General features: G+C 34.9%; 2 protein-coding genes and 1 pseudogene across 3 annotated transcripts; 2 read left to right on the top strand and 1 right to left on the bottom strand.

The window, feature by feature from the left end:
• Positions 1-552: 552 nt before the first annotated feature.
• LOC140963247 (uncharacterized) lies at positions 553-4,193 on the bottom strand. Of its 2 annotated transcripts, XM_073422536.1 has the most exons (7): positions 3,944-4,193; positions 3,674-3,760; positions 3,419-3,558; positions 2,929-3,009; positions 2,467-2,531; positions 1,914-2,097; positions 553-991 (listed from the first exon to the last, which is right to left on the bottom strand). In XM_073422536.1, exons 1-6 carry the CDS (start codon positions 3,944-3,946, stop codon positions 1,916-1,918), a joined length of 558 nt encoding a protein of 185 aa, XP_073278637.1. In that variant the 5' UTR covers positions 3,947-4,193; the 3' UTR covers positions 553-991; positions 1,914-1,915. The 2 variants fall into 2 exon arrangements, with proteins under 2 accessions (XP_073278637.1, XP_073278636.1); XM_073422535.1 differs by having other exon boundaries at positions 3,674-4,193.
• Positions 4,194-8,895: 4,702 nt separating this feature from the next.
• Positions 8,896-11,682, top strand: LOC140962253 (small ribosomal subunit protein eS6). The gene is made up of 6 exons (XM_073421101.1): positions 8,896-9,057; positions 9,155-9,219; positions 10,475-10,532; positions 10,636-10,744; positions 10,826-11,098; positions 11,183-11,682. The coding sequence occupies exons 1-6, from the start codon at positions 9,052-9,054 to the stop codon at positions 11,419-11,421; spliced, it is 750 nt and encodes a 249-aa protein (XP_073277202.1). The 5' UTR covers positions 8,896-9,051; the 3' UTR covers positions 11,422-11,682.
• Positions 11,683-13,109: 1,427 nt separating this feature from the next.
• LOC140962477 (uncharacterized) lies at positions 13,110-17,400 on the top strand (annotated as a pseudogene).
• Positions 17,401-20,621: the final 3,221 nt, after the last annotated feature.

The following is a 20,621-nucleotide window of genomic DNA, read 5'->3' as shown; positions in this document are numbered from 1 at the left end:
GAAGAAAATAGTGGCTTTTGCTCTAAAGGTGACGATGATTATGATTATCTTTTTAATGAAAAAATTGGGTCAAATGGCGGATCAGAATCAGGGCCGTTGATTCCTTTGCCACGCCCGAGTGCAGAACACATTGGTTGGATGGTTGAAAGAGAGAGGGAATTCCTGCTCGGAGATGCGTATCTTTAAAGATTGAGGAGTGGGGAGCTTGTTTTGGGTTTCAGGAAAGAAGCTTTGGATTGGATGTATTAGGTCAATTAACTTTTTATTTCAAAATATATAGTTTGAAGGTAATATTGAGTGGTCTTGATGATGATATTCGTGAATTAAAAATGTGATATTTAAATTAATATAAATAATACCTCTTTTGAGTCATGAAATAATTGATTGTACCTTTTAAATACTCAAATTTGATTATTTGATAATGTTCAAAAAATATAGTTTGGAGTTAATATTTTCTATGGTGTTATTCGTGAAGTAAAAATGTGATACTTGAATTGGTATAAGGATAACCTAATTCAAATTACAAATAGTTGATTTTACTGAGATCAAGGAAAATAATGCAAAACAAAACATATCTAGCATGCAAAAAAGACAAATAAAATGAAGCAGCAACAGTTACTTCACAGAAAAATGCTAACTCAGAATAAAGGGTCATAAGGTACAATCTAGATGGGTAAAAATAAAACAAATGCTTACACAATGAAAACACGTGTTAGGGAGCATAGCAGAAGCTAAAGACTAAGACCTACAAAGGAGAATCATAATCCGACAGGAAAATCAGATAGCCATAATTATCACAAAGCACCTCTTAAGGAACAATCTCTGATGAGTCTAATTTCATCAATTTTTCCCACACTGGCTACTTCTCGCAAAATCCTTGGTTATTACTTCTCTACGGACAGCTTTGCAAGAAAAGGTGTTCCACATGTAGTCCCACATCACATACACCATGTGTCTATGGCTCTTTACAAGAATTTTTTTCACATCTTTTCTTTTTCCACTTTGGGTCGAGCCAGCGTCATTCATTCCATAGAAAGATAAAAATTGATCATCAAATGAACTGTCTGATGCTAGCACAATATAGAAAGGGTAAATGCAGAAATTAAAATGACAAATATTTTTCAAATCATAAAATTTAAGGCACTGTCAAAATGGTATCCAGATGTTCATAATCTGTATTCAGCAGAGACCAAGAAAACTTTGCAAAATGAAAAGTTCCAAAATTTCAACAAATACTGTTAAGAGACTCTTTACTGAGATCACAACCCAATTGTCAAGATAACTTTGTTAAAGATGTCATGATCCATACAGCCATACCTGCACCCATAGTTGTCAAGGGCGCAAGGTGCACCGAGGCGCACAAGGGCGCTGGAGCCTGAGGCGCAAGGCGAGGCGCGCGCCTTACCGAAGAAAGGCGCACATTTTTAATTTTTAAAAAAAATATATTTATCTTAGAATAATATATTAAAATATGAAATAATTAAGTCACAATGTTACACAAAACAACAAATAATTAATAAGTTCATAATAATAAGTAACACGATTAAAATTCTTCAATCATCTAAATCAAGTTCACCTTCTTCCACCAAATTATCAGAGTCCCTAGAACTTTCTGTTGCAGTTTGCACACTTCTGCTCTTGTCGCCTTCTGTAATTCTGTTATTTAATTTGTGAACTGGGCTGCTAGTGTTTGGGTTTGGGGTTTGGGGTTGGGCTAGGCCTTTTACATTTTAAGTTACTATTAAAAAAAACAGAGAAGTTGCATTTTTAAAATGTAATTTCTCTGTTACTGAATTTTTTTTAAAAAAAACAATCTCAGGCGCGCCCGAGAGCCTTTCCAAGGCGAGCCCAGGTTGCGCCTGGGGCCGCCCCAGGCGCAACGCCCACGCCTGGTTGCGCCTCTCGCCTTTGACAACTATGCCTGCACCAGGACCTCTTCATTTCGTACGGATTTTATGAGGACCGAAAATAAAGATAAATCAACTCCATTAGTCAACATAGTGGCCTCAGCCAGGAGTATAGCAGCTGACATGCAACCAAGAATAATAGCAAAAACCTTTTTCAGATGCTTCCGCAAGATACACCGCCATACAAACTCTGAGGAGAAAGACAAAGACAATCATCAACTATGTGGAGCCTATGATTAGGCTGGATAATGCTGGTAGACAAGAGGATTCGATGTTCTTTAAATATATTCGATATGTTCTGAACAATAAATTAGCAAAAAAAATCCAAGAAAAGGAATTATATGTTTACAAGTTCACCAAGTACATTAAAATTGAAGTTTAAATAAAGTACAGTTTAATGCTTTCCCTCATATTCAGATTAAATCTTAGAGTCAGTGTGAGGTCAAAACTTGCTGACTATGAACCATAGATTTTTTTTTCTGGCCAAATGGATGAAGCATTTTAAAATCATCAGTATTCTTATTCAAATATATGTGGTATATCGGAGCAATGTATATACCTGTCATATCGAAGAAAGAGCCTAATTTACCACTTCTTTCAGATCTAAAGCTTGAAACAAATTTCCTGTATCATAAATAAGAGCTCAGATTTTCCTCTTAAGTCACCAATAGTGCCTTAAAATGTGATTATCTGGCCAATATTATAGACTGAATATGAGCTTTAAATACAATCAAGTCAGATATAATGACTGGTAAGCATGAAATACAATTAAATTATGTATATTATCAAATCAAGCACTCCATCTTTATGACACTTAGTTACTATTTTCTACCTTTCACGAATTATTATAAAATTAGATAGTTTAGACTCTTCTTTGAAATATCACTAGCAAAATTGGAAACCTTAAACTTCAGGTACAAATAAAGGAAAATTCATATACACTGTATTGTAATTCAAACGCAAATTGTGGTTGATGAGTTGAATTCTGGTAGATCTAAGAGTAGAAAGGTAAGGTGCAAACCATCCAGTAATGTTGCACCGTTCATAATTCTTAATTGTATCCTCTAAGTCAAGCGCCTCCACGACATACGTCAGGTACTCACTACAAAACAAGAAAGTAAAAAAACCCTAGATAAGTTAGCAAGTTATTAGTTAAATGCTAAAGCCTCAAGGAATATAATCCAAATTACAATTATGAAAGAGTCACCGTATGCATCACAATGACCCATGAGGCATTGATGCAGGTGAAAGGAAAGCCATGTAGAAAGCTAAGGTATGCAGACAAGATCAACAAAGTTAAGAGGACTACAAACCAGTAAAAACCGAGCCAAAGGTTTTGAAATATTAACACCACTACAAGAAATGGTACGTAGATATCATAATGGCAATTAAAGGGGATTTGAGCGTACGAAAACAGACAGATGATATGACACTAGCAGAGAAACATAGAATTATAGGATGCAATGAATTCACTGAAGACCTTCAAATATTTTTTCACACAATAAATATACCTTTTGCATCGATAATACTCCTCTCGAGCTCCCCGCAGGTGACGCCTTAGAGTTGCCATTGATTTCTCATCAGTGTCATAATCCATATCATTTTCTCCCAAATGACCACTTTGTGGCTTAAAGGAAGGATCTTCTTTGAACTGGGACATAGATAAAAAAAATTGAAACTTCATGGAATATATAAATTATAATCAACTTCATACAATATACAAATTATAATCATGTGGAATAATTACACCGCAAGAAACAAAGTACCATTTTCACTAACATGTCGTCAATGACATCCATATGAGGTCTCAATGGATCACGCTTAGACATTTGTTTTGATGTTGCCTGAGCGGCCTGCGAAAATCCAATAGAGAAGGAATTTAAGAAAGACTGAAAAGTTAATAAAATTAGCAAAAAAAATACAAAATGAGCTAAATGCATAGGGAAATGTCTTTAACTTTCTTTATACATAGTCGAAACAAGGAGTATATTTTAAAAGATAAAGAGATCAAATAACATAATTTTGAGATAACCGACCATACGCTATTTAACATGTAAGATAACAGCCACGCGAGGGCGACAGTACAAACTCTCAGATACACTTTATTTGACCAAACTGATCACGAGGCAAATATTTGGGTAAACATATCATGTTCCTTAATTCAAGCAAACAATGAACTGTTTACATCAAGCATAAGCATTCTAGATAATGAAATTTTGAATTATGTTGGTCGCAAGAAAAAATTATCTCAACTTCCACGAAACAGTTTTTTAACTTCCAACACAACAAAAAGGTGATTCATGGCTGTGGGAGGGTAAACTGGCTATCAAGTAAATATTATCCCTATGATTCATAAACATTAATCATTCTTCGGTTAGTTGTCTATGATTCATAAGAATTAACTAGGGATGGCAAAAAACCCGAAAATCCCGCCCCAACTTGAATCCTGCCCCATTCCCGTTCCGAAAATTCCCGATCCGCTTTTTCCCGACCCGATTGTTTGGGATTTTTCCCGTCCCGATTAATTTCGGGATAAGGGTCGGGCATATGATCTCCTCCCGACAGGATTCCCATCCCGACCCGAAATAATATTATTAAAATGTTATATTATTATTAATATTATAAATATATAATTGACATTTTCAATTTCTAACTGTTTTTTTGAAATATTTTGGCCCTACATACAGAAGATGTCTCTTGATAAGGCGTGATCACGTCTTATAAGAAAACATCTTCTAATTGCGTTTAATTTTATTTTAAAAAAATTATTTTTTTAAAAACAAATTTACGTTTCTTTTATCTAACTCTATTTGTTTCCCCTTACCTTCACATCTCTTCTCTGCCGCCTCCATCCTCAACAAACACATTCAATCTTCTCGGCATCACCATCTCCCCCCCGTCTAACTTCCTGCACAACCAGTCACGTCCACGCCACCACAGTGCACGGAACGCCGACCTCCATCTCTCCAACCTCTGTTCTGCGAACCTGTCCACGGTGCCATCAAGGTATAAAAAGAATAAAAGAAAGGATAGAGAGAACGGGGTTCTGACCATAAGCCCATGATGCTAAGTAATAATTAATGAGCACAAAATCCTAAACAACATCATACCATGTGAGCAAAAATGTACTCCAGTATGACCAACTCCAAAAGAAAGAGATGCCGCCATTTTGATGACCAATTATTGTCTGCATAGCAAGAAAGACATTAAGTTTATTCAAACTCACAGATTTATATTGCAAAAAATTTCCAGCAGACTATAAATCGGAGGAACCATAAATTAGGTATAATATTTAACAGAAAAGACTATGAAGTGAGCATGAGCAAAAATATGCAATGAGGAAATATGGGGCACATATGTATCAAAGCTTTGTCATAGGGCTAGAAGCATGGAGAACTTATGTGAGGACTTGAGCTCACCCTTCACTTGACTCTCGCACCGATTCTAGTAGCTTCTGGATATTTAGATTCTGGTGTGACCGATCATATGACCAGTTCTTCATGATTTTTCTCAACATATTCTCAATGTGAAGGCCGATCATGACCGGTACTCAGTTTGGTTTGTATCTTGCAGTTCTTCATGTATCAAAGCTTTGATAAACATCACCGTGTTGTCTTCCCATCCCGACCTTACAAACCGTCCCAACCCTTCACTTTAATTCATAGCGATTTCTGGGGTCCTACGAGAGCACCCGCTATCTCTAACAAACGGTGGTTCATCTCATTTATCGATGACCATACTTGTCTTACTTGGGTATTTTTGTTAAAAGATAAAATTTATGTTGCCACTATTTTCACCAACATTTATAGAATGATTCAAAATAAATTTCACATGTCCATTAAAATTTTTCTCAGCGACAATGGGAAATAATACTTCAATAATGTGTCAGAGAATTTTTTTGCTGACAAATAGATTATTCACCGAAGTTCTTGCACTCACACTCCTCAGCAAAATGGAGTGACTTATAGGAAAAAACAAACATCTTCTTGATTTTGTTCGAACTTTATTATTTACTACTAAAGTCCATAACTATCTTTGGGGAGATGCACTTCTGACTTTCACTTTTTTAATTAATTGGATTCCCACTCGCATTTTGAATTTTCAGACACCTCTCAAGTTTTCACAGTGTACTTTCCCAAGTCCAGACTCATGATGGATATTCCTTTTAAAGTCTTTGGGAGTGTGACCTTTGTTCATGATACCGATCGTTACGTTCCAAATTGGAACCCCGTGCACGGAAATGTATCTCTGTGGGGTACCCCAACAATCAGAAAGAGTACAAATGCTTCGACCCTCTCTCCAAAAAAAATTTTGTGTCCATGTTAACTTTTTTGAAGGATCCTCCTATTATACGGATTCCCATCTTCAGGGGGAACACCTTGATCAAGATGGAAACCATCCACACAGCTCTGATTTTTAAATTGAACTTTATGTTGTGCCAACCCCGCAGATCACGAATGAAACAGAAATAGCTGCAAAAAAGTTTACAGTACTTGTCCACTCAAAGCAGCATCTGACAAAAACACAAGAAGACCCTGTCCAAAAGCATGACCAAACATCTACTCAGAGGTTGAATCAAGAAATTCAAGATGAGACATCCAATGATCCAACTTCACCAGGTAATCTTGATATCTCTGAGTCAAAACCAGTTGATGATCTTGATCTTCTTATTGCCATCTTTTCCACTTCTCATACTGATTGTGTCTTTTTCTTCTCTTTAAAAGGAGACTTACGTTGCATTCAATAGATAGAATAATGAAATAGAGAACAAATTTTCTCTCGTTTTCATTACTTACAAGGCTAAAACCAAGTAACCAACCGGAGATAAAAATAAAATTGATTTTTTTCAAAAACCAATGATGTTACTAAGTACAATCCATGAACAAAACAAAAATGTAGATTGAATTACTGCAGTGAAAATTTTCAACAAATGTAAAAGGTCAGTATGTTTTGTTGTTTTGGATATGTACACACACAGGTTCTTGACCATTTGAGAAATACTTCAAGAAACTAATATTGAAAGAAGAAAAGAAAAAGGAGAATAGGGATGACTTCAAAAAACGATCAAACGGTGAAGTTAGCTGATCACAAATCAGATCGTCCGTAGCAAATCCAAAACATAAAAAAACAGAACCTTGTGCAAATGCAACAATCTAAAATTCAAACAATTCAGCTACAAAACATTGAAAGCAAAGAAATAAATTACAAATTACCGTCCAAATGTCAGCAGGTACGAGGATAATGATCGAAATCGAGCAAAACCAGGTGTAACCCACAGTGAGATAAACATATCGCCGCACGTCTGGACCGGCGAAGTATTTTAAAGTCAAAACGACCATTCCTAGGGTTAGTGGCAGCAACATCATATAGAACACCCACATTTTGTGATACAAATTTTCCAGAAGGATTGAAACTGCGAATCGAGCGGATAATTGGAAATAACGAGTGTCGTTGAAGAAATTGAAACGATGCTCCAAGTCGGTACGGTCGTCAGCTAGCAATGTCGGGGACGCCTAATCGTATCCTCTCTTTAAACAACATTTGTAGTTTCCCGTTGTATTATCATTTTTACGATTTTAGGATTACATTTTTCTTTCCAAATGTATAATAATATCATTTCTTTGTATATCATTTGATGCCTAGCGTATTTTTGTATCATCACAATTTTATTAATTGACTTCTAATAAATTCTTCCAATCACATTCAAAACGTATGATATTAATATAATTTTACTCAGTTTGGTTGATGTTATTAAATAAAGATAGATGAATAATCACATACTTATATAATGTTTGGTTAGAATTTTAAGATATATTAATAATCATTTTGACTCAGTTTAAGACATGATTTTATGATTAATTATTTGATTCTTAATCTAACAAATTATGTGGGATAAGTTATCAACACACCACAAATTACATTTTTATCTTCTTATCTCTTATTAAAATAAATATTTATTAAATTCTAATTTATTGTGTTTAAAGATTACCGTAATATTTTCAAATATATTTCCAATATTTTCAAATACATTTCCAATAAATATATTTAAATTAATTTTAATAAAAATAAATTATAATTATAAATATTCAATTATCTATCAAATTATTTTAAGAATATTTATAATTATTTTAAGAAAAAACAATAATATTGTAATTATTACTAAAACTTTATTTAATATTAACATTCAAAATATTATTGTTATTAAAGTAAATGCATATTTACAAATTTATTTCTAATAAATATATTTAAATTAATTTTAATAAATATAAATTTTAATTATAAATATTTAATTATCTATCCTATTATTTTAAGAATATATATTTAATTAGCAATTAGGGCATTTTGGTCATTTTAATAAAATTTACAAAATTAATCCATCATTTTAAAATCATATCGAACACCATGTTATTTATCCCAACATACTATTAATCCATATATCTTATTTTTTAATCACTCTAATTATTAATCATTTACTTATCCTATCACACGTATCAAACGGAGCCCTAATGTTTAAGATAGGTCCTTTGCTCCAATTCAGAGAAATAACTAACTAGTCAAATTTGAGTATTTTTCCTTTCAATTATAAATTTTAGATATTTTGGTCTTATTTTTACTTAAGTGTCCAATGTTAGTCGAAAATTCCTTATTATGTTGTAAAGTCCGATCATATGACAACAAATTTGGGGATTTTGTCCTATTTTTTTGAGTACGTCGTCCTGTTTTTTGAGTTTGCACTTTTTTACAAGTATAATTTATAATTTCGGTGAAATTTTAGATAACATTCTACTATGATTATCTCTTACCAAATTGAAAATCCCAAATTTGTTGTCGGATTTTTGAATCTAGTCAGCAATTTAAAATCAAAATTAGACGCTTCAATAAAAATCAGAGTAAAATAGCCAAAATATAAAATTTAGAGGACCAACGCTAGTGTGACTGGAACATGTAAACGATTTAACTTTCCCAAAAACTAGGTTATTCAATTGGTCTTCGGCCCACGGAATTAAAACATTTGGGCCAAGATACCCTGTAAGCCCATTTTTGCGCTCCTTAATGCGTCTAGGTCATCCTAAAATCCTAGCTACGGCTGAGCATTTGAAAACTCTGTAGACATCCTCGCCGCTTTTTCTCCGTTCCGTCGAAGATGAAGGTTTCAGTATCTCCCTCGTACACCATATAGATGTGATCGTGATCGGGCACGTTTATTCAAATGGAGTTTCGTATAACGTTTGGTTTGTATCTTGCAGTTCAACATCGCAAATCCGACCACAGGATGCCAGAAGAAGCTGGAGATCGACGATGACACGAAGCTGTATGTCCTAAATTTTCGAATCAATTGATAATCTTGACAGTTATTACTGATGCTTCGATAACTCATTTATTGGGTTTGGATCTCTGGAAGCTCCTATGCCAATTTTTTAAAAATTGCACTTCCCCTTTCTTGGTTTTTGTTCGAAATTTATTACACTGGGGCATGACACGGTGTTTAATGATCGAAGTACATTAAATTATTTTATTTTCTTCGGTTTTTCTTTTTATTGTTTATTCCTTGAAGGATTTAGTTGTACATAGCTTCAAAGTTTATGTCTTTGAGTAATTGAGTTGCATGGTGGTGCTGTAATATTTGATTTATTAAGCTTTGGTTTGTATGTTAGTGCTATTTTCTTTTTCTTTTTGTTGCACGTATCTTGTATTGAAAAAAGTAATATATTTAACGACTATGTAGCACGGATACCTTAAAAATTTTTTTTTTGAAGTATCGGATACCGATACGACACGGATACGGATACGACACGCGGATACGCGTGTCGGATACTTCAAAATCCGTGTCGTTGACTTTGTTTAGAGTTGACCAGTCATATACGTTTTGGACACGGCCAGGACACGCCATAGATACGGCTTGGATACGTTTTTCGGATACGTTTGGGCAAAATTACAAATATTTAAAAGTTTTAGGGGTTAATTTAAAATTAAAATTTCTAAGGACTAAAAGAAATAATTTAAAATAAATTAGGCTGAGCTTTTAAATCCCTAAATACATTTGCCAGTCTCTTTCATTCTATTTATGCTCAAAATATTACATCTGTTTCTATAATCTTTACATCTATCTCTATAATTTTTACTTTTCAATACTAAATTTATATAAATATAAATATATATAATATTTATATATATTTTAATGATTGTCGTATCCTAGCCGTATCGTGTCTTATATTTTCAAAATTTGACGTGCCGCCGTATCCGTATCGTATTCGATACGATACTCGTACCCGTATCCATGCAACATAGTTTAACGGCAATGGTCTTCTACAAGAAAAGTAATTATTGAGTTCTGGCTATTTGAGATATTCGCCTGCATCCAGCAATGCATTTCCCTTGAGCTTCATATTGTTTTTGTTAGGTATACTTTTACTTTAGTCTTTGTGTCACTCATTTTCCTTTTATTATTGGTTTTTGCTTCAACTTTGATGGGCACTTATTGATATGCCTATATAGGAAGTAATTTTTTTTCTTTTGATTCATTCCTTAATCTTGAGTAAAATTGAGCCTGTGTATATAAATTGCAGTCGGGTGTTCTGGGACAAGAGGATCTCTCAGGAGGTCAGCGGCGATGCCCTTGGTGAGGTATGATATTTATTTTAAGTTAAAATTTATATTTCTGTCATGATTATGCATTTTTCAAGTGATGATGGTTGTTTGACATGTCTATTGACAATTGATGTTTCAGGAGTTCAAGGGGTATGTATTTAAGATTATGGGGGGTTGTGACAAGCAAGGTTTCCCAATGAAGCAGGGTGTGTTGACACCAGGTCGTGTGCGACTCTTGCTGCATAGAGGTGATAATTTTCTTCTGACCCCTTTTCTAATTAGAGTTAAAAAAAAATTTATATCTAAAAATTGGATATGTGACTGAACAGGTACCCCATGTTTCCGAGGTTATGGTAGGAGAGATGGAGAGCGCAGAAGGAAGTCTGTGCGTGGGTGCATTGTCAGCCCTGATCTCTCTGTTCTGAACTTGGTGATTGTAAAAAAGGGTGATAATGATCTTCCTGGATTGACAGATGTTGAGAAGCCTAGGATGAGAGGTCCGAAGAGGGCTTCAAAGATCCGCAAACTCTTTAATCTCTCCAAGGAAGACGATGTTAGAAAGTATGTGAACACCTATCGCCGTACATTCACCAACAAAGCTGGTGAGTATCTCCACTAAAAATTTTTAGGGATGGTGAATCTTGATTCTGAAAAAACGGTTGATATGAAGTTCGATCTGACCACAGGTAAGAAAGTGAGCAAAGCTCCCAAGATTCAGAGGCTGGTTACTCCCTTAACATTGCAGAGGAAGAGGGCTAGAATTGCTGACAAGAAGAAGAGAATCGCTAAGGCCAAGTCGGAGGCGGCTGAATACCAGAAGCTTCTTGCTACTCGATTGAAGGAACAGAGGGAAAGGCGCAGCGAGAGCTTGGCAAAGAAGAGGTCTAGACTTTCTGCAGCTTCAAAGCCGTCGATTGTATCTTAAGTACGACCAATTGCAAGAATGCACTCTCTGCTGGTTGTAAGGGGTGTGTTCTTTAAGACGTGGTGATTTTGGTGTTTTGGTTCATTAAAATGCCTATGCACTCTGCAATTGGTATTTTGTTTTGTTGATGTCGAATCCCTTAACATATCTATAGCCTTCTGTCAGAATTTTTTAATTTTGTGGTCATTTCAACTGGGTTCATTTGATGAGTTTTGTTACGTAGGATATTTCAAACTATTTATGAATTTAGGTTTTTTGAAATTGAGATTTCGAACTTATTTTATTTGTGCATACGGGCAAATGCCATGAGAAAACGTAGGGAGGACAATCATCAATTTGTTCCCCATGTAAATCCGGAAGCAATCATTTCCTACAAGGGTATTTGAACTTGTGTATGTGAAACTATCTACTCTTCCTAGTCTCACTTCTGACTTCCTAATCTGGTTATCCACTCTGGTTGAAATTCGAAAAAGAGATTATAATAGCAGATAAAAATTCTATTCGTATTTCTTCAACCAGTTTTTCGAATTTCCGCTATATAGCATTTATTTGTTATGCGATAAAACAAATGTGTAACAAACAAAAAAAAAAAGAAGCAAGTTCGACGCATGAAATTCTTTGAAATAAAATGCAAAATTATAATACTACACATAAAAACAAGAGAGTTGCTAGGGGTTCGATGATTTATTATGTTATGGAATGGAATAACTTTAATAAAATTTTTAAATTTTAAAATATCTTCACATAATTGTTATGCACTAATACCAAGCATTAAATTCATTGTAGAGATGTATGTATGTATGCAGGAAATATCAGGTGGATCATCTGAAGATGTATTTGAAATATACATTGCTATTATTTTAACATATTACTGATTATTATAATTATAATTTGAAATTAACGTATCTCTCAATTGGGCTTAACTCACCCAAAATGCTTAGGATAGGACTTAGAAATGGGCTTCTGTTCATGAGAATTTGGCCCATAAATCTTAAAAACAAAATCTGAAAACCTCCCCTGCCGAAGCAGTAGCACGCGGCAGCCATAAAAGAAGCAGAAAAAAAAATAAAAAAAAATAAAAGCAAAATTCATAAATGGGAGGAAAGGGGAGGTCGCGCTACCCAGAGAAAGCACTTCCACCAGAGCAGAGAAAATGTTTGGGAGCGCCAGCCCCAAGTTCGATGGTTCTACTACTGGCACATTAGATGATGCCGAAAGAGATAATCGTTGGGAGCCTTTTGCCTCACACAACCTATGTTTCGATGAGTATTACAAGGTAAGAAAGAAAAAAGGGTTTGAAAAAACGAATCTTGTATCGAAATTTATTGGATTGTTTATTAAGTGCGAATTGTGGTAGGATATGAATATAGGAAAATAGGTAGAGAAAACAGATTACTCATGGAACAAAGGGCTTGTGTCTAAGAGTTTGAATTTTTGGTTTAATATGGCTAGTTTTGAATATGGTAAAAGACATGATTTTGCGTAGAACTGTAACCGATTCATTTCGCGGAGAATTAATTTTTTGTCTGTTACGTATATGAGCGAGAAATTGTGCCGAATGAAGAATGGGATGTTTTCATTGAGTATCTTAGGAAACCACTACCTGCTGCTTTCAGAATAAATTCCATGTTCTTTAATCTTACCTGAAATTTGTTCGCGTTTGCCCCACTTTTGATGTGATCTTATGCAGCTCAATTGGACCAACTATTGAAACTTTTGACAATTAAAATGTATGAACCACTCTTTTGCTTTCTGAACTAATTGCTTCATTTTATGATTCAAGTTCCTCCATTGTTTCTTGACGTACTTCCACGACATTTTGTTCTTGACAGTAAGCTACACCTTTGACTTTAAATGCAATCCACATCATGTTTTCACCGAGGGTGCTGCTATTATTGTGTTGTACTGTGCGTTCCCACTGAGTGAATGTGGTCCAAACTCTGTTAATTTCTTGTGCTTAATGCAGTGTGCGCAGCTCCAGGTTCAAAAACTATTCAGTTACTTGAGATGATACACAAGTTGACTGAACCAGGAAAGTTGCCTCGTGGAATGGTATAATTTCTTCTAGTGTTCTTTTCCTCAACTTTAGTTAGATGCTGACGAGACTTTTTTTCTGAGTTTCTTCTAACCATGTCGCCCGTGTTCTTATTCTGATGTTCCTTTGCCTGAACAGCTATATTAAGAATGTGCCTTTGATACAGATCTTAGCAAATGATCTGGATGTTCAAATATGCAATCTTCTTATTCATCAAACGAAAAGAATGTGCACCGCCAACTTGATAGGTACTAACCATTCATGAAGCGCGACACTTTCCAAGTTGTCATTTTAGAAGAAACCATTCAGTTGATTTGATTCTGAGGTGGAAATTGTGAAGGAAATCGGTATCAGTCAGCTTCAATTTGACCCTGTCTTGCGTGAAGTCCTTGTAGTGGTGATGGAACTTTACGTAAGGCTCCGGACATATATAGGAAATGGTAATTAGTTTAATGTTTTCGCTTTCAATCTTATTCTAATCCATCCCCCCCAGTTTTGGGCATTATCTTATCTTCTGGCCTTGTATCAGTTGCCCTTACTCATCGCAGGAATGCAGGAATGGGCAATGGTCTCCATGGCCTACAAGTACAGATTGTGATACGAGGTGCCCCCTTTTCTTCTTTTTTAATTTGATGTTTCTGTTTCATAGTTATGAGGTTTGGCGGTGTATGTTGCCATAATTTGTTTTAGCCTTAACAACTTGTGTGATCTTGGCTTTTCTTAGAGATGGAGCTTTTACTATTTTTTATTTCCAGCATGCATTTATTGGGATGTTCGTAGTTGATCACTAAATTACAAGTGTACCAGAGATTCAATATGAATTGGGGTTGATTGAAACTTTCTCTCATCTGTAATATTTCAGCATTCATAAGAAAATGGTTGAAATACTAGTTGTGAACTCATGTTTTTTTTTTGGTTTCATCAAGCTATAAATAAGTGTGTAGTTCGTGTTAGAACATTTCAGCATCGTCTTACATTTTCATGCCATCTAAGCGAGAGGTTGTGTACTTGTGTTGATGTAAGAATAAAAAATTCGGCATGTGTGAGTTGCAGGCTGCAGCTATTGTTTTTGTCCTGTCTAGCAGATAATTTCTTTTGATTTCTCATGTATTTTGGTTTATCTTAAGAAAAGCACCTAAAAATGTTGGTTTTCAACACTATGCATTGCAGGTGTAGCTTTGCTTAAAGTTGGTTGTAGAATGGTATATTCAAGTTGCTCAATGAATCGGGTAGAGAATGAGGCTGTCATTCCAGAGGTAATTTACAAAGTTTTAATATTATGAAATCTAAATGAAAAACATTTTATATTTGTTCTAATACTGTTTTTAAGCTTGTAACATTTTCATATGATCAGGAGATTAATGTGTATTTTGTGTGGAACCTTTTTCAATAAATTATCTTTTCACTTTTGGGAGGAGAAAATGGTGAAATAAATAGGATCTTATCTATGCATAATGTTGGTCAAGCATGTAAATACACTAAGCTTATTCAAATCTTCTTGGTGGGCATGTTCGTATTACGGGTCTTGCATGGCTTGTTGGGGTGGGCGTCAGGTTAGGTAGTCATTTTGAATACCCAAACCTGGCCCAAAGTAGTTTTTTTTGGAGGGTGAGTTCACGCAATCTTCCTTCACAAAACTCAACCTTTGACACTGACTGACATCATCTGTGTTTGCTTACTTGTGCATTATGTTATCTTCTGGCCGTAGGATTGTACCCGATTTAAAATGTCAACCCCTAATGGCTTGATATCCTTGCATTTTCTTGATGTCTTATTTCTCTAAGGTTTTACGGAGATGTGGAGGATTTATTGAGCTCGTGGATGTCTCCAATGAGCTGCCTGAGCTCATTCGTAGGCCAGGTCTTAAGAAATGGAAGGTTTGTTGTCGTCCTCAAGGCTTCTGTTTTCACCGTCACAGCATGAGTAGCGAGGGAGAGTGTGCTAAAAGAAGATGTTCAATAATTCTTGAGCAGCAGTTTCTTATACTTGCATAATTTTGATCAGGTTCAGGTTCACGATAAAGGGCTATGGCTGCCATCATATAAAGATGTCCCGAGGACCGTAGGTCTGCAGTAACTCCAGGCATGTTTCCTTCAGGAAACACTCTCATGGAGACATCTGAATATGATGATGAAACAGCAAGTAAACCGTTGAGCAAGAACAGTGACGAGAATTCTGTAAACGGTTATTACTCGATAGATGATTCTGTAGCTCCAACAAACAATTTAGAGGCTGAAGTCTCGACTCTGCCTTTAGAACATTGAATGCTGATAGTGCCTCATTATCAGAATTCCGGGGCCTTTTTTGTTGCTGTTTTTCATTAACTTTCTTCCCTGCCTTGTAATTCCATCTGAGGGGAAATCCAAATATTCAGTGGAGTCAATTATTAAAAATTGCAAACTGAAATTATTTGCTTCTCTGATTGCATTTTAATCGAAAATGTTATACTCATGCTGTGATGATTCTGCAGCCGTACAGAAGCAATATGAGAATTGTCCTAGAAAGGCACATTCATGTAGTGTTGAGGCTGAAAATTTGATAAATGAGGTGAAAGGCGATTCAAACTGGGAGGATACTGATTTAATTAGTGGCACAGCCGATCAAATTTCGGAAGCAACTCTTGATCGTGACTTTTGAGCACTGACCATAGTAAAATATGCTTGGAAAATCAAAAAGCGGAAACCAATCCTTCTCCCGATGCAGAAACTGGTGTAAAAACTACTGTGGGTAAGAGGAAGCTACAGATCCAAGGGAGATGGAGAGGACTTGACCCTGTTATCTTCTTCTACAGGGACGATTCTACTGTGGGCAGTATAATGGAATTTTAAGGAATTTTAGAATCATTCCATTTAAAGGTTGAATTATCAGGGGAAACAATGACAGCAAGCATGTGAAAAGAATTTATTACATTTCGAATTCTGTCAAAGAAATTCTTGAGTTGAACTTTCTAGCTGGCCAGCAGCTTAAGATTGCTTCTGTTGGAATAAAGATGGACGCAAGTTATTGTAATTTCTCTCTCTCTCGATGAGCCGTCTATCTTGCTTTCTTGTTAACGTTTCTTGTTCTTCTTAAGATATTAAATTTAATTTCAGGAACAGCAGACGTCAAAAGATGGAACTGCTGCACCCTGTCTATTCCGAATATATTCGGAGGGATTGCCTTTGATTTTTCCATACGTGACCAAACAAATCTTATGCGCATCTGCAGTAGATTTTAAGCATCTACTAGAGTACAAAAGCATCAAATTTTCAGATTTTGTTGATCCCAAATTCGGAAAGAAGGCATCAAACCTACTGCTTGGTTGTTGTGTGGTGGTTCTGAATAAAGGTTCGAATTGTTTGACTCATGATAAGTCGTTTTTCATTTACTTTCCATTCTTGACATTGACGTATTTGCCAGATGGCCACATTGCATCAAATGGTTGCGAGGAAAAAAAATCTGGTGGCTATCAGTTGTCGGAAAGGTAGAACGAGTGTGACCGTAATGGGGACAGCACTTGATTGCCAAGAATCGCTGGAAAGAATGTCAATTCTCTTCTTAACTGATGAGGACATGTCCGGGGCTGAGTCAGTCCCGAGGCTAATTCCTCTACTTCAGAGGCCGGTGTAGAAGCCAACGTTAATGGTTCCGATGCTAAAGGAGACATTGGAACGCTGAGACCAACTGAGAGTTGATTGAACAAGCCGTGTGGGAGTCTGTTTATAGGATGTATTGCAAGTGTTGGATCATGTTTATGGGAGTTGTTTTTCTTGAATATGAACCATGCATTTTAGTTTTATGAGTTGGGGTGTTGAAGCCATTGTTGTAATCATAATAAGTTTGTAGAGAAGCAACGGATTTTTAGCATGTTTCACGCACGTTTGGATTGTTGATCCATGATGAGGAGTTTTGAATGAGAATTGTCTGCTTGAACGAAGAGACTTCTGAGATGATAACTCACTACTTCCCTTTTTGATAACATTTCACGCTTTTGAATTCACATGATCATTCATTCATTCAAACCATTAATTTGTTATTAAATTCCAAACGTATTATTTATTCCTTGATAAAAATATCAAGTCTAGCTCTCTTTTCACTTCAACGTAACTAAATGAGATTTAATGTATCCATTGATGGTTGCATAGGTCAACGTTTTGCAAAATATTATCCACAATGGTTATACGTCATTGTTCTAGCATGAAACACAGGCAAGCAATTAAACACATTAATTAGGATTTTTTGAATAATAAGAAAAAAATGAATATGAGAATATTAAAACGATATCAATATTGTGATTATTTAAAATTAAGTAAATACGGCGTTATTGTTTTTTTTATTTATTTAAAAAAGATGTAAATAGCTCATTGTTAAACTTTACAATATCTTTATTTTTTTCCAAAAAAAAAAAAGAAAAAGAAAAAACTGACACGTATTATCAGTTTTTTAGATTGAATTAAAAAAATGTACGCAAGTTAGTTGCATGAATGTGACATGACTTTAGTTGTTATAATCAACTTTCAAATTTTTTTATAATACAAACAAAACTTTTATGTAGTGATTATTCAACAAGAAAACAGATGCTTCCGATGGCAGTGTCCGGCTTGTAGTTTGTGCATTTTTCCTCGTGTATTTGTGTGGACATTGATAAATTATACGTTCCAAGTATGGTTACATTCTCCACATTATTTTTTTCTACAATATAAATTTTGTAGTTATTGGAAATATGTATTAGATTTATGTTATTCAAATAAATGTTCAATTCATCGTAGTATGCATGTCAATTTTTTTTTGGAGGAACCAATAAACATCTCAACAACCTTTTCGAACAATGCTACTCTAGCTATTTCATTTTCTTCTCGGACCAACATTATTATCCGGTATCTGAAAAATAAATTGTGAGAAAGTATACACAATAATTAAATATTTTTAATCATGTAAAGTTAATTATAGTTGCAATACCTTGGGACGATCTCGATATTCAGCTTCACACAATTGGTGCAATGAAACCCATTGATAGTTTTGGTAACAAATTTGAAGTAGTTACAACATGCCTCGTACCACGTGGTTGATTTATTTTCAATCTTCTTAATGTTTTCTTTGATGTAGTAATACTTGTTCTATATGTAATATTATAAGAATGAACAAATATAATTTCGGTTTTATCATCTCATGTCATCTCAAAGTCATAAAGGAATATACAATATAGTTATCTTTAATGATAGATGCTTTGTTTCAAAACAACAATTCATGAAAAGTAACATCACTATTACCTCTTCCAAAGTTTTTTATTCAGCTATCAACTATCATATGTTGAGTTGCTTTTATTATTTTATCATTTTTTCTATCCACATTCCATTCAAAGTTTTCCGATATTCATTTCTCTTCAACCTGTAAAAGTTGGTAATATATAGAAGAATAAGTTAATCAAAAAAAATAGTATAACTCTAAGAGATGATACAAAAAACATAGAATAAAAATACATAGAAGATTACACAAATTTCACATTCAAATAAGAAAACTTGGCAACACTTTTTGGGAAAATAAACTCGAAACAACAAATAAGAAGTATTATTCAATTAGGAGACATAACAAAACCATAAAGAAGAGTTATACAATGTGGGTGATGACACTCAATTTCATCTCATCTATGAATTTTCACAATCTCCAACCTGTGACAGATATCTGTGTGAAATATATATTTTCAAAATGAGATGTTTATGAGTTTTCTAATCTCAACTGCTGAATCAAAGAATTACTTTCATCATTTTCAGCTATCAGTTTATCAATCTCCTATTTGATATTTAGGCTTTCAGCTGATTTTAAACTATCAGCTATGTCATTTGAAGGATCATTTTGCTTAGCCTTAGATTCTTCAAAGAAGATAGCTAGCTTACGGTAATCATTAACTATATCGTGCAGTGTGGAAATGAGTTATTCTCATGCGAAATCAGTAGAACCAAAGTAACGACCTTATCGATGCTGGACTCCAGCTCTGCATCATCATCCATGAGGCATTTCACCTCCTCTTCATTGCTAGAGCTGCTTGAACTCTCAGTTTTCGATGCTTCGCTGTAAGTTTCAGCCCATTTTGACTTATTCTCTTCAGCTACCAATGCTCCATGCTTTCTTCTGGATGAATTCTTTTCATCCTTGAATCTTCTTCTGTGCTCGAAGGGTTTTTTTTAACCTATTTAACTGATCTCTTGCTCTCCTTTTTTGGTTTTGGACAATCAACAATGAAGTGACCAGTCTTTCCGCAGTTGAAGCACGTTTTTGGTTCCTCTTTTGATTCATTTCTGTGATAGTTTTTCTGGAAAGAACCCTGATTCTTTCTCAAGAATTTACCGAATTTCTTTACAAACAATGACATTGATTCATTGCTCAGTTGTTCCGTTGACTTCTCAACTGAAACTACTAGTTCCAATTTCAGTGCACTTATAGCAGTTGTATCTGATGTAACTATTGGCTCATTTTATCTGGTTTGCATTTCGAACTCGTAGGATTTTAAATCTACAAATAAATTATGTAGCTCCACCTTGTTCAGGTCTTTCGATTCTCTCATGACCATAGTTTTGACATCTCATTCTTTGGGAAGGCCACACATCACTTTTAAGGCAATCTCTTTGTTTTAGTGCGCTCTTCCTACTGCATTCAGTTCGTTTACGATGAAGCTTACTCTTTCATCGAATTCACTCATTGATTCTCCAGCTTTAATCTTGATATTGTCGAAGTTCTAAACAGTAATTGAAAGTTTGTTTTCCTTAGTATGCTCATTTGCTTCATGCAGTTGAATCAGCTTCTCCCAAATTTCCTTTGCTGATTTACATATTTTGATTTTGCTGAATGTGTTTTTATCCAGCGTCTTGTACAGAATATCCTTGGCAACATTGTCCAAGTTTGTCTTTCTTTTATCTTCTGAGGTCCACTCATCACGTAGTTTTTCTATATGATATGGTGCTCCGTCAGTAAGAGCAACAACTGTGTTTTCTACCATAATCTCCATGGATCCGTTCAGTTATGACGTACCACATATCATCGTCTTAAGCAACTAAATAAGCCTGCATTCTAATTTTTCAATAGTAAAACTCCTCTCTGGAAAACATGAGGATTTTGTTGAATGAAGACATGATTATTAGTTTGAGCGTATGAAAGTATTCAAGAAAAGTTCAAACGCTCTGATACTACT

Source organism: Primulina huaijiensis, chromosome 17, assembly GCF_012295235.1.
Source record: "Primulina huaijiensis isolate GDHJ02 chromosome 17, ASM1229523v2, whole genome shotgun sequence".
Classification (NCBI taxonomy): Eukaryota; Viridiplantae; Streptophyta; class Magnoliopsida; order Lamiales; family Gesneriaceae; genus Primulina; species Primulina huaijiensis.
Note: the sequence above shows the minus strand (reverse complement) of the source record. Positions and strands in the feature narration are given on the sequence as shown.

Coding starts and splice junctions, on each gene's coding strand:
- LOC140962253 (XM_073421101.1), top strand. Junction 10,533..10,635: donor GCGGCGATGCCCTTGGTGAG/GTATGATATTTA, acceptor TTGATGTTTCAG/GAGTTCAAGGGGTATGTATT. Junction 11,099..11,182: donor TACATTCACCAACAAAGCTG/GTGAGTATCTCC, acceptor ATCTGACCACAG/GTAAGAAAGTGAGCAAAGCT.
- LOC140963247 (XM_073422535.1), bottom strand. CDS start 3,847: ATGCATTTAGCTCATTTTGTATTTTTTTTGCTAATTTTATTAACTTTT. Junction 3,010..3,418: donor GAGTATTATCGATGCAAAAG/GTATATTTATTG, acceptor CTTGTTTTGTAG/TGAGTACCTGACGTATGTCG. Junction 2,532..2,928: donor CGGTGCAACATTACTGGATG/GTTTGCACCTTA, acceptor TTTATGATACAG/GAAATTTGTTTCAAGCTTTA.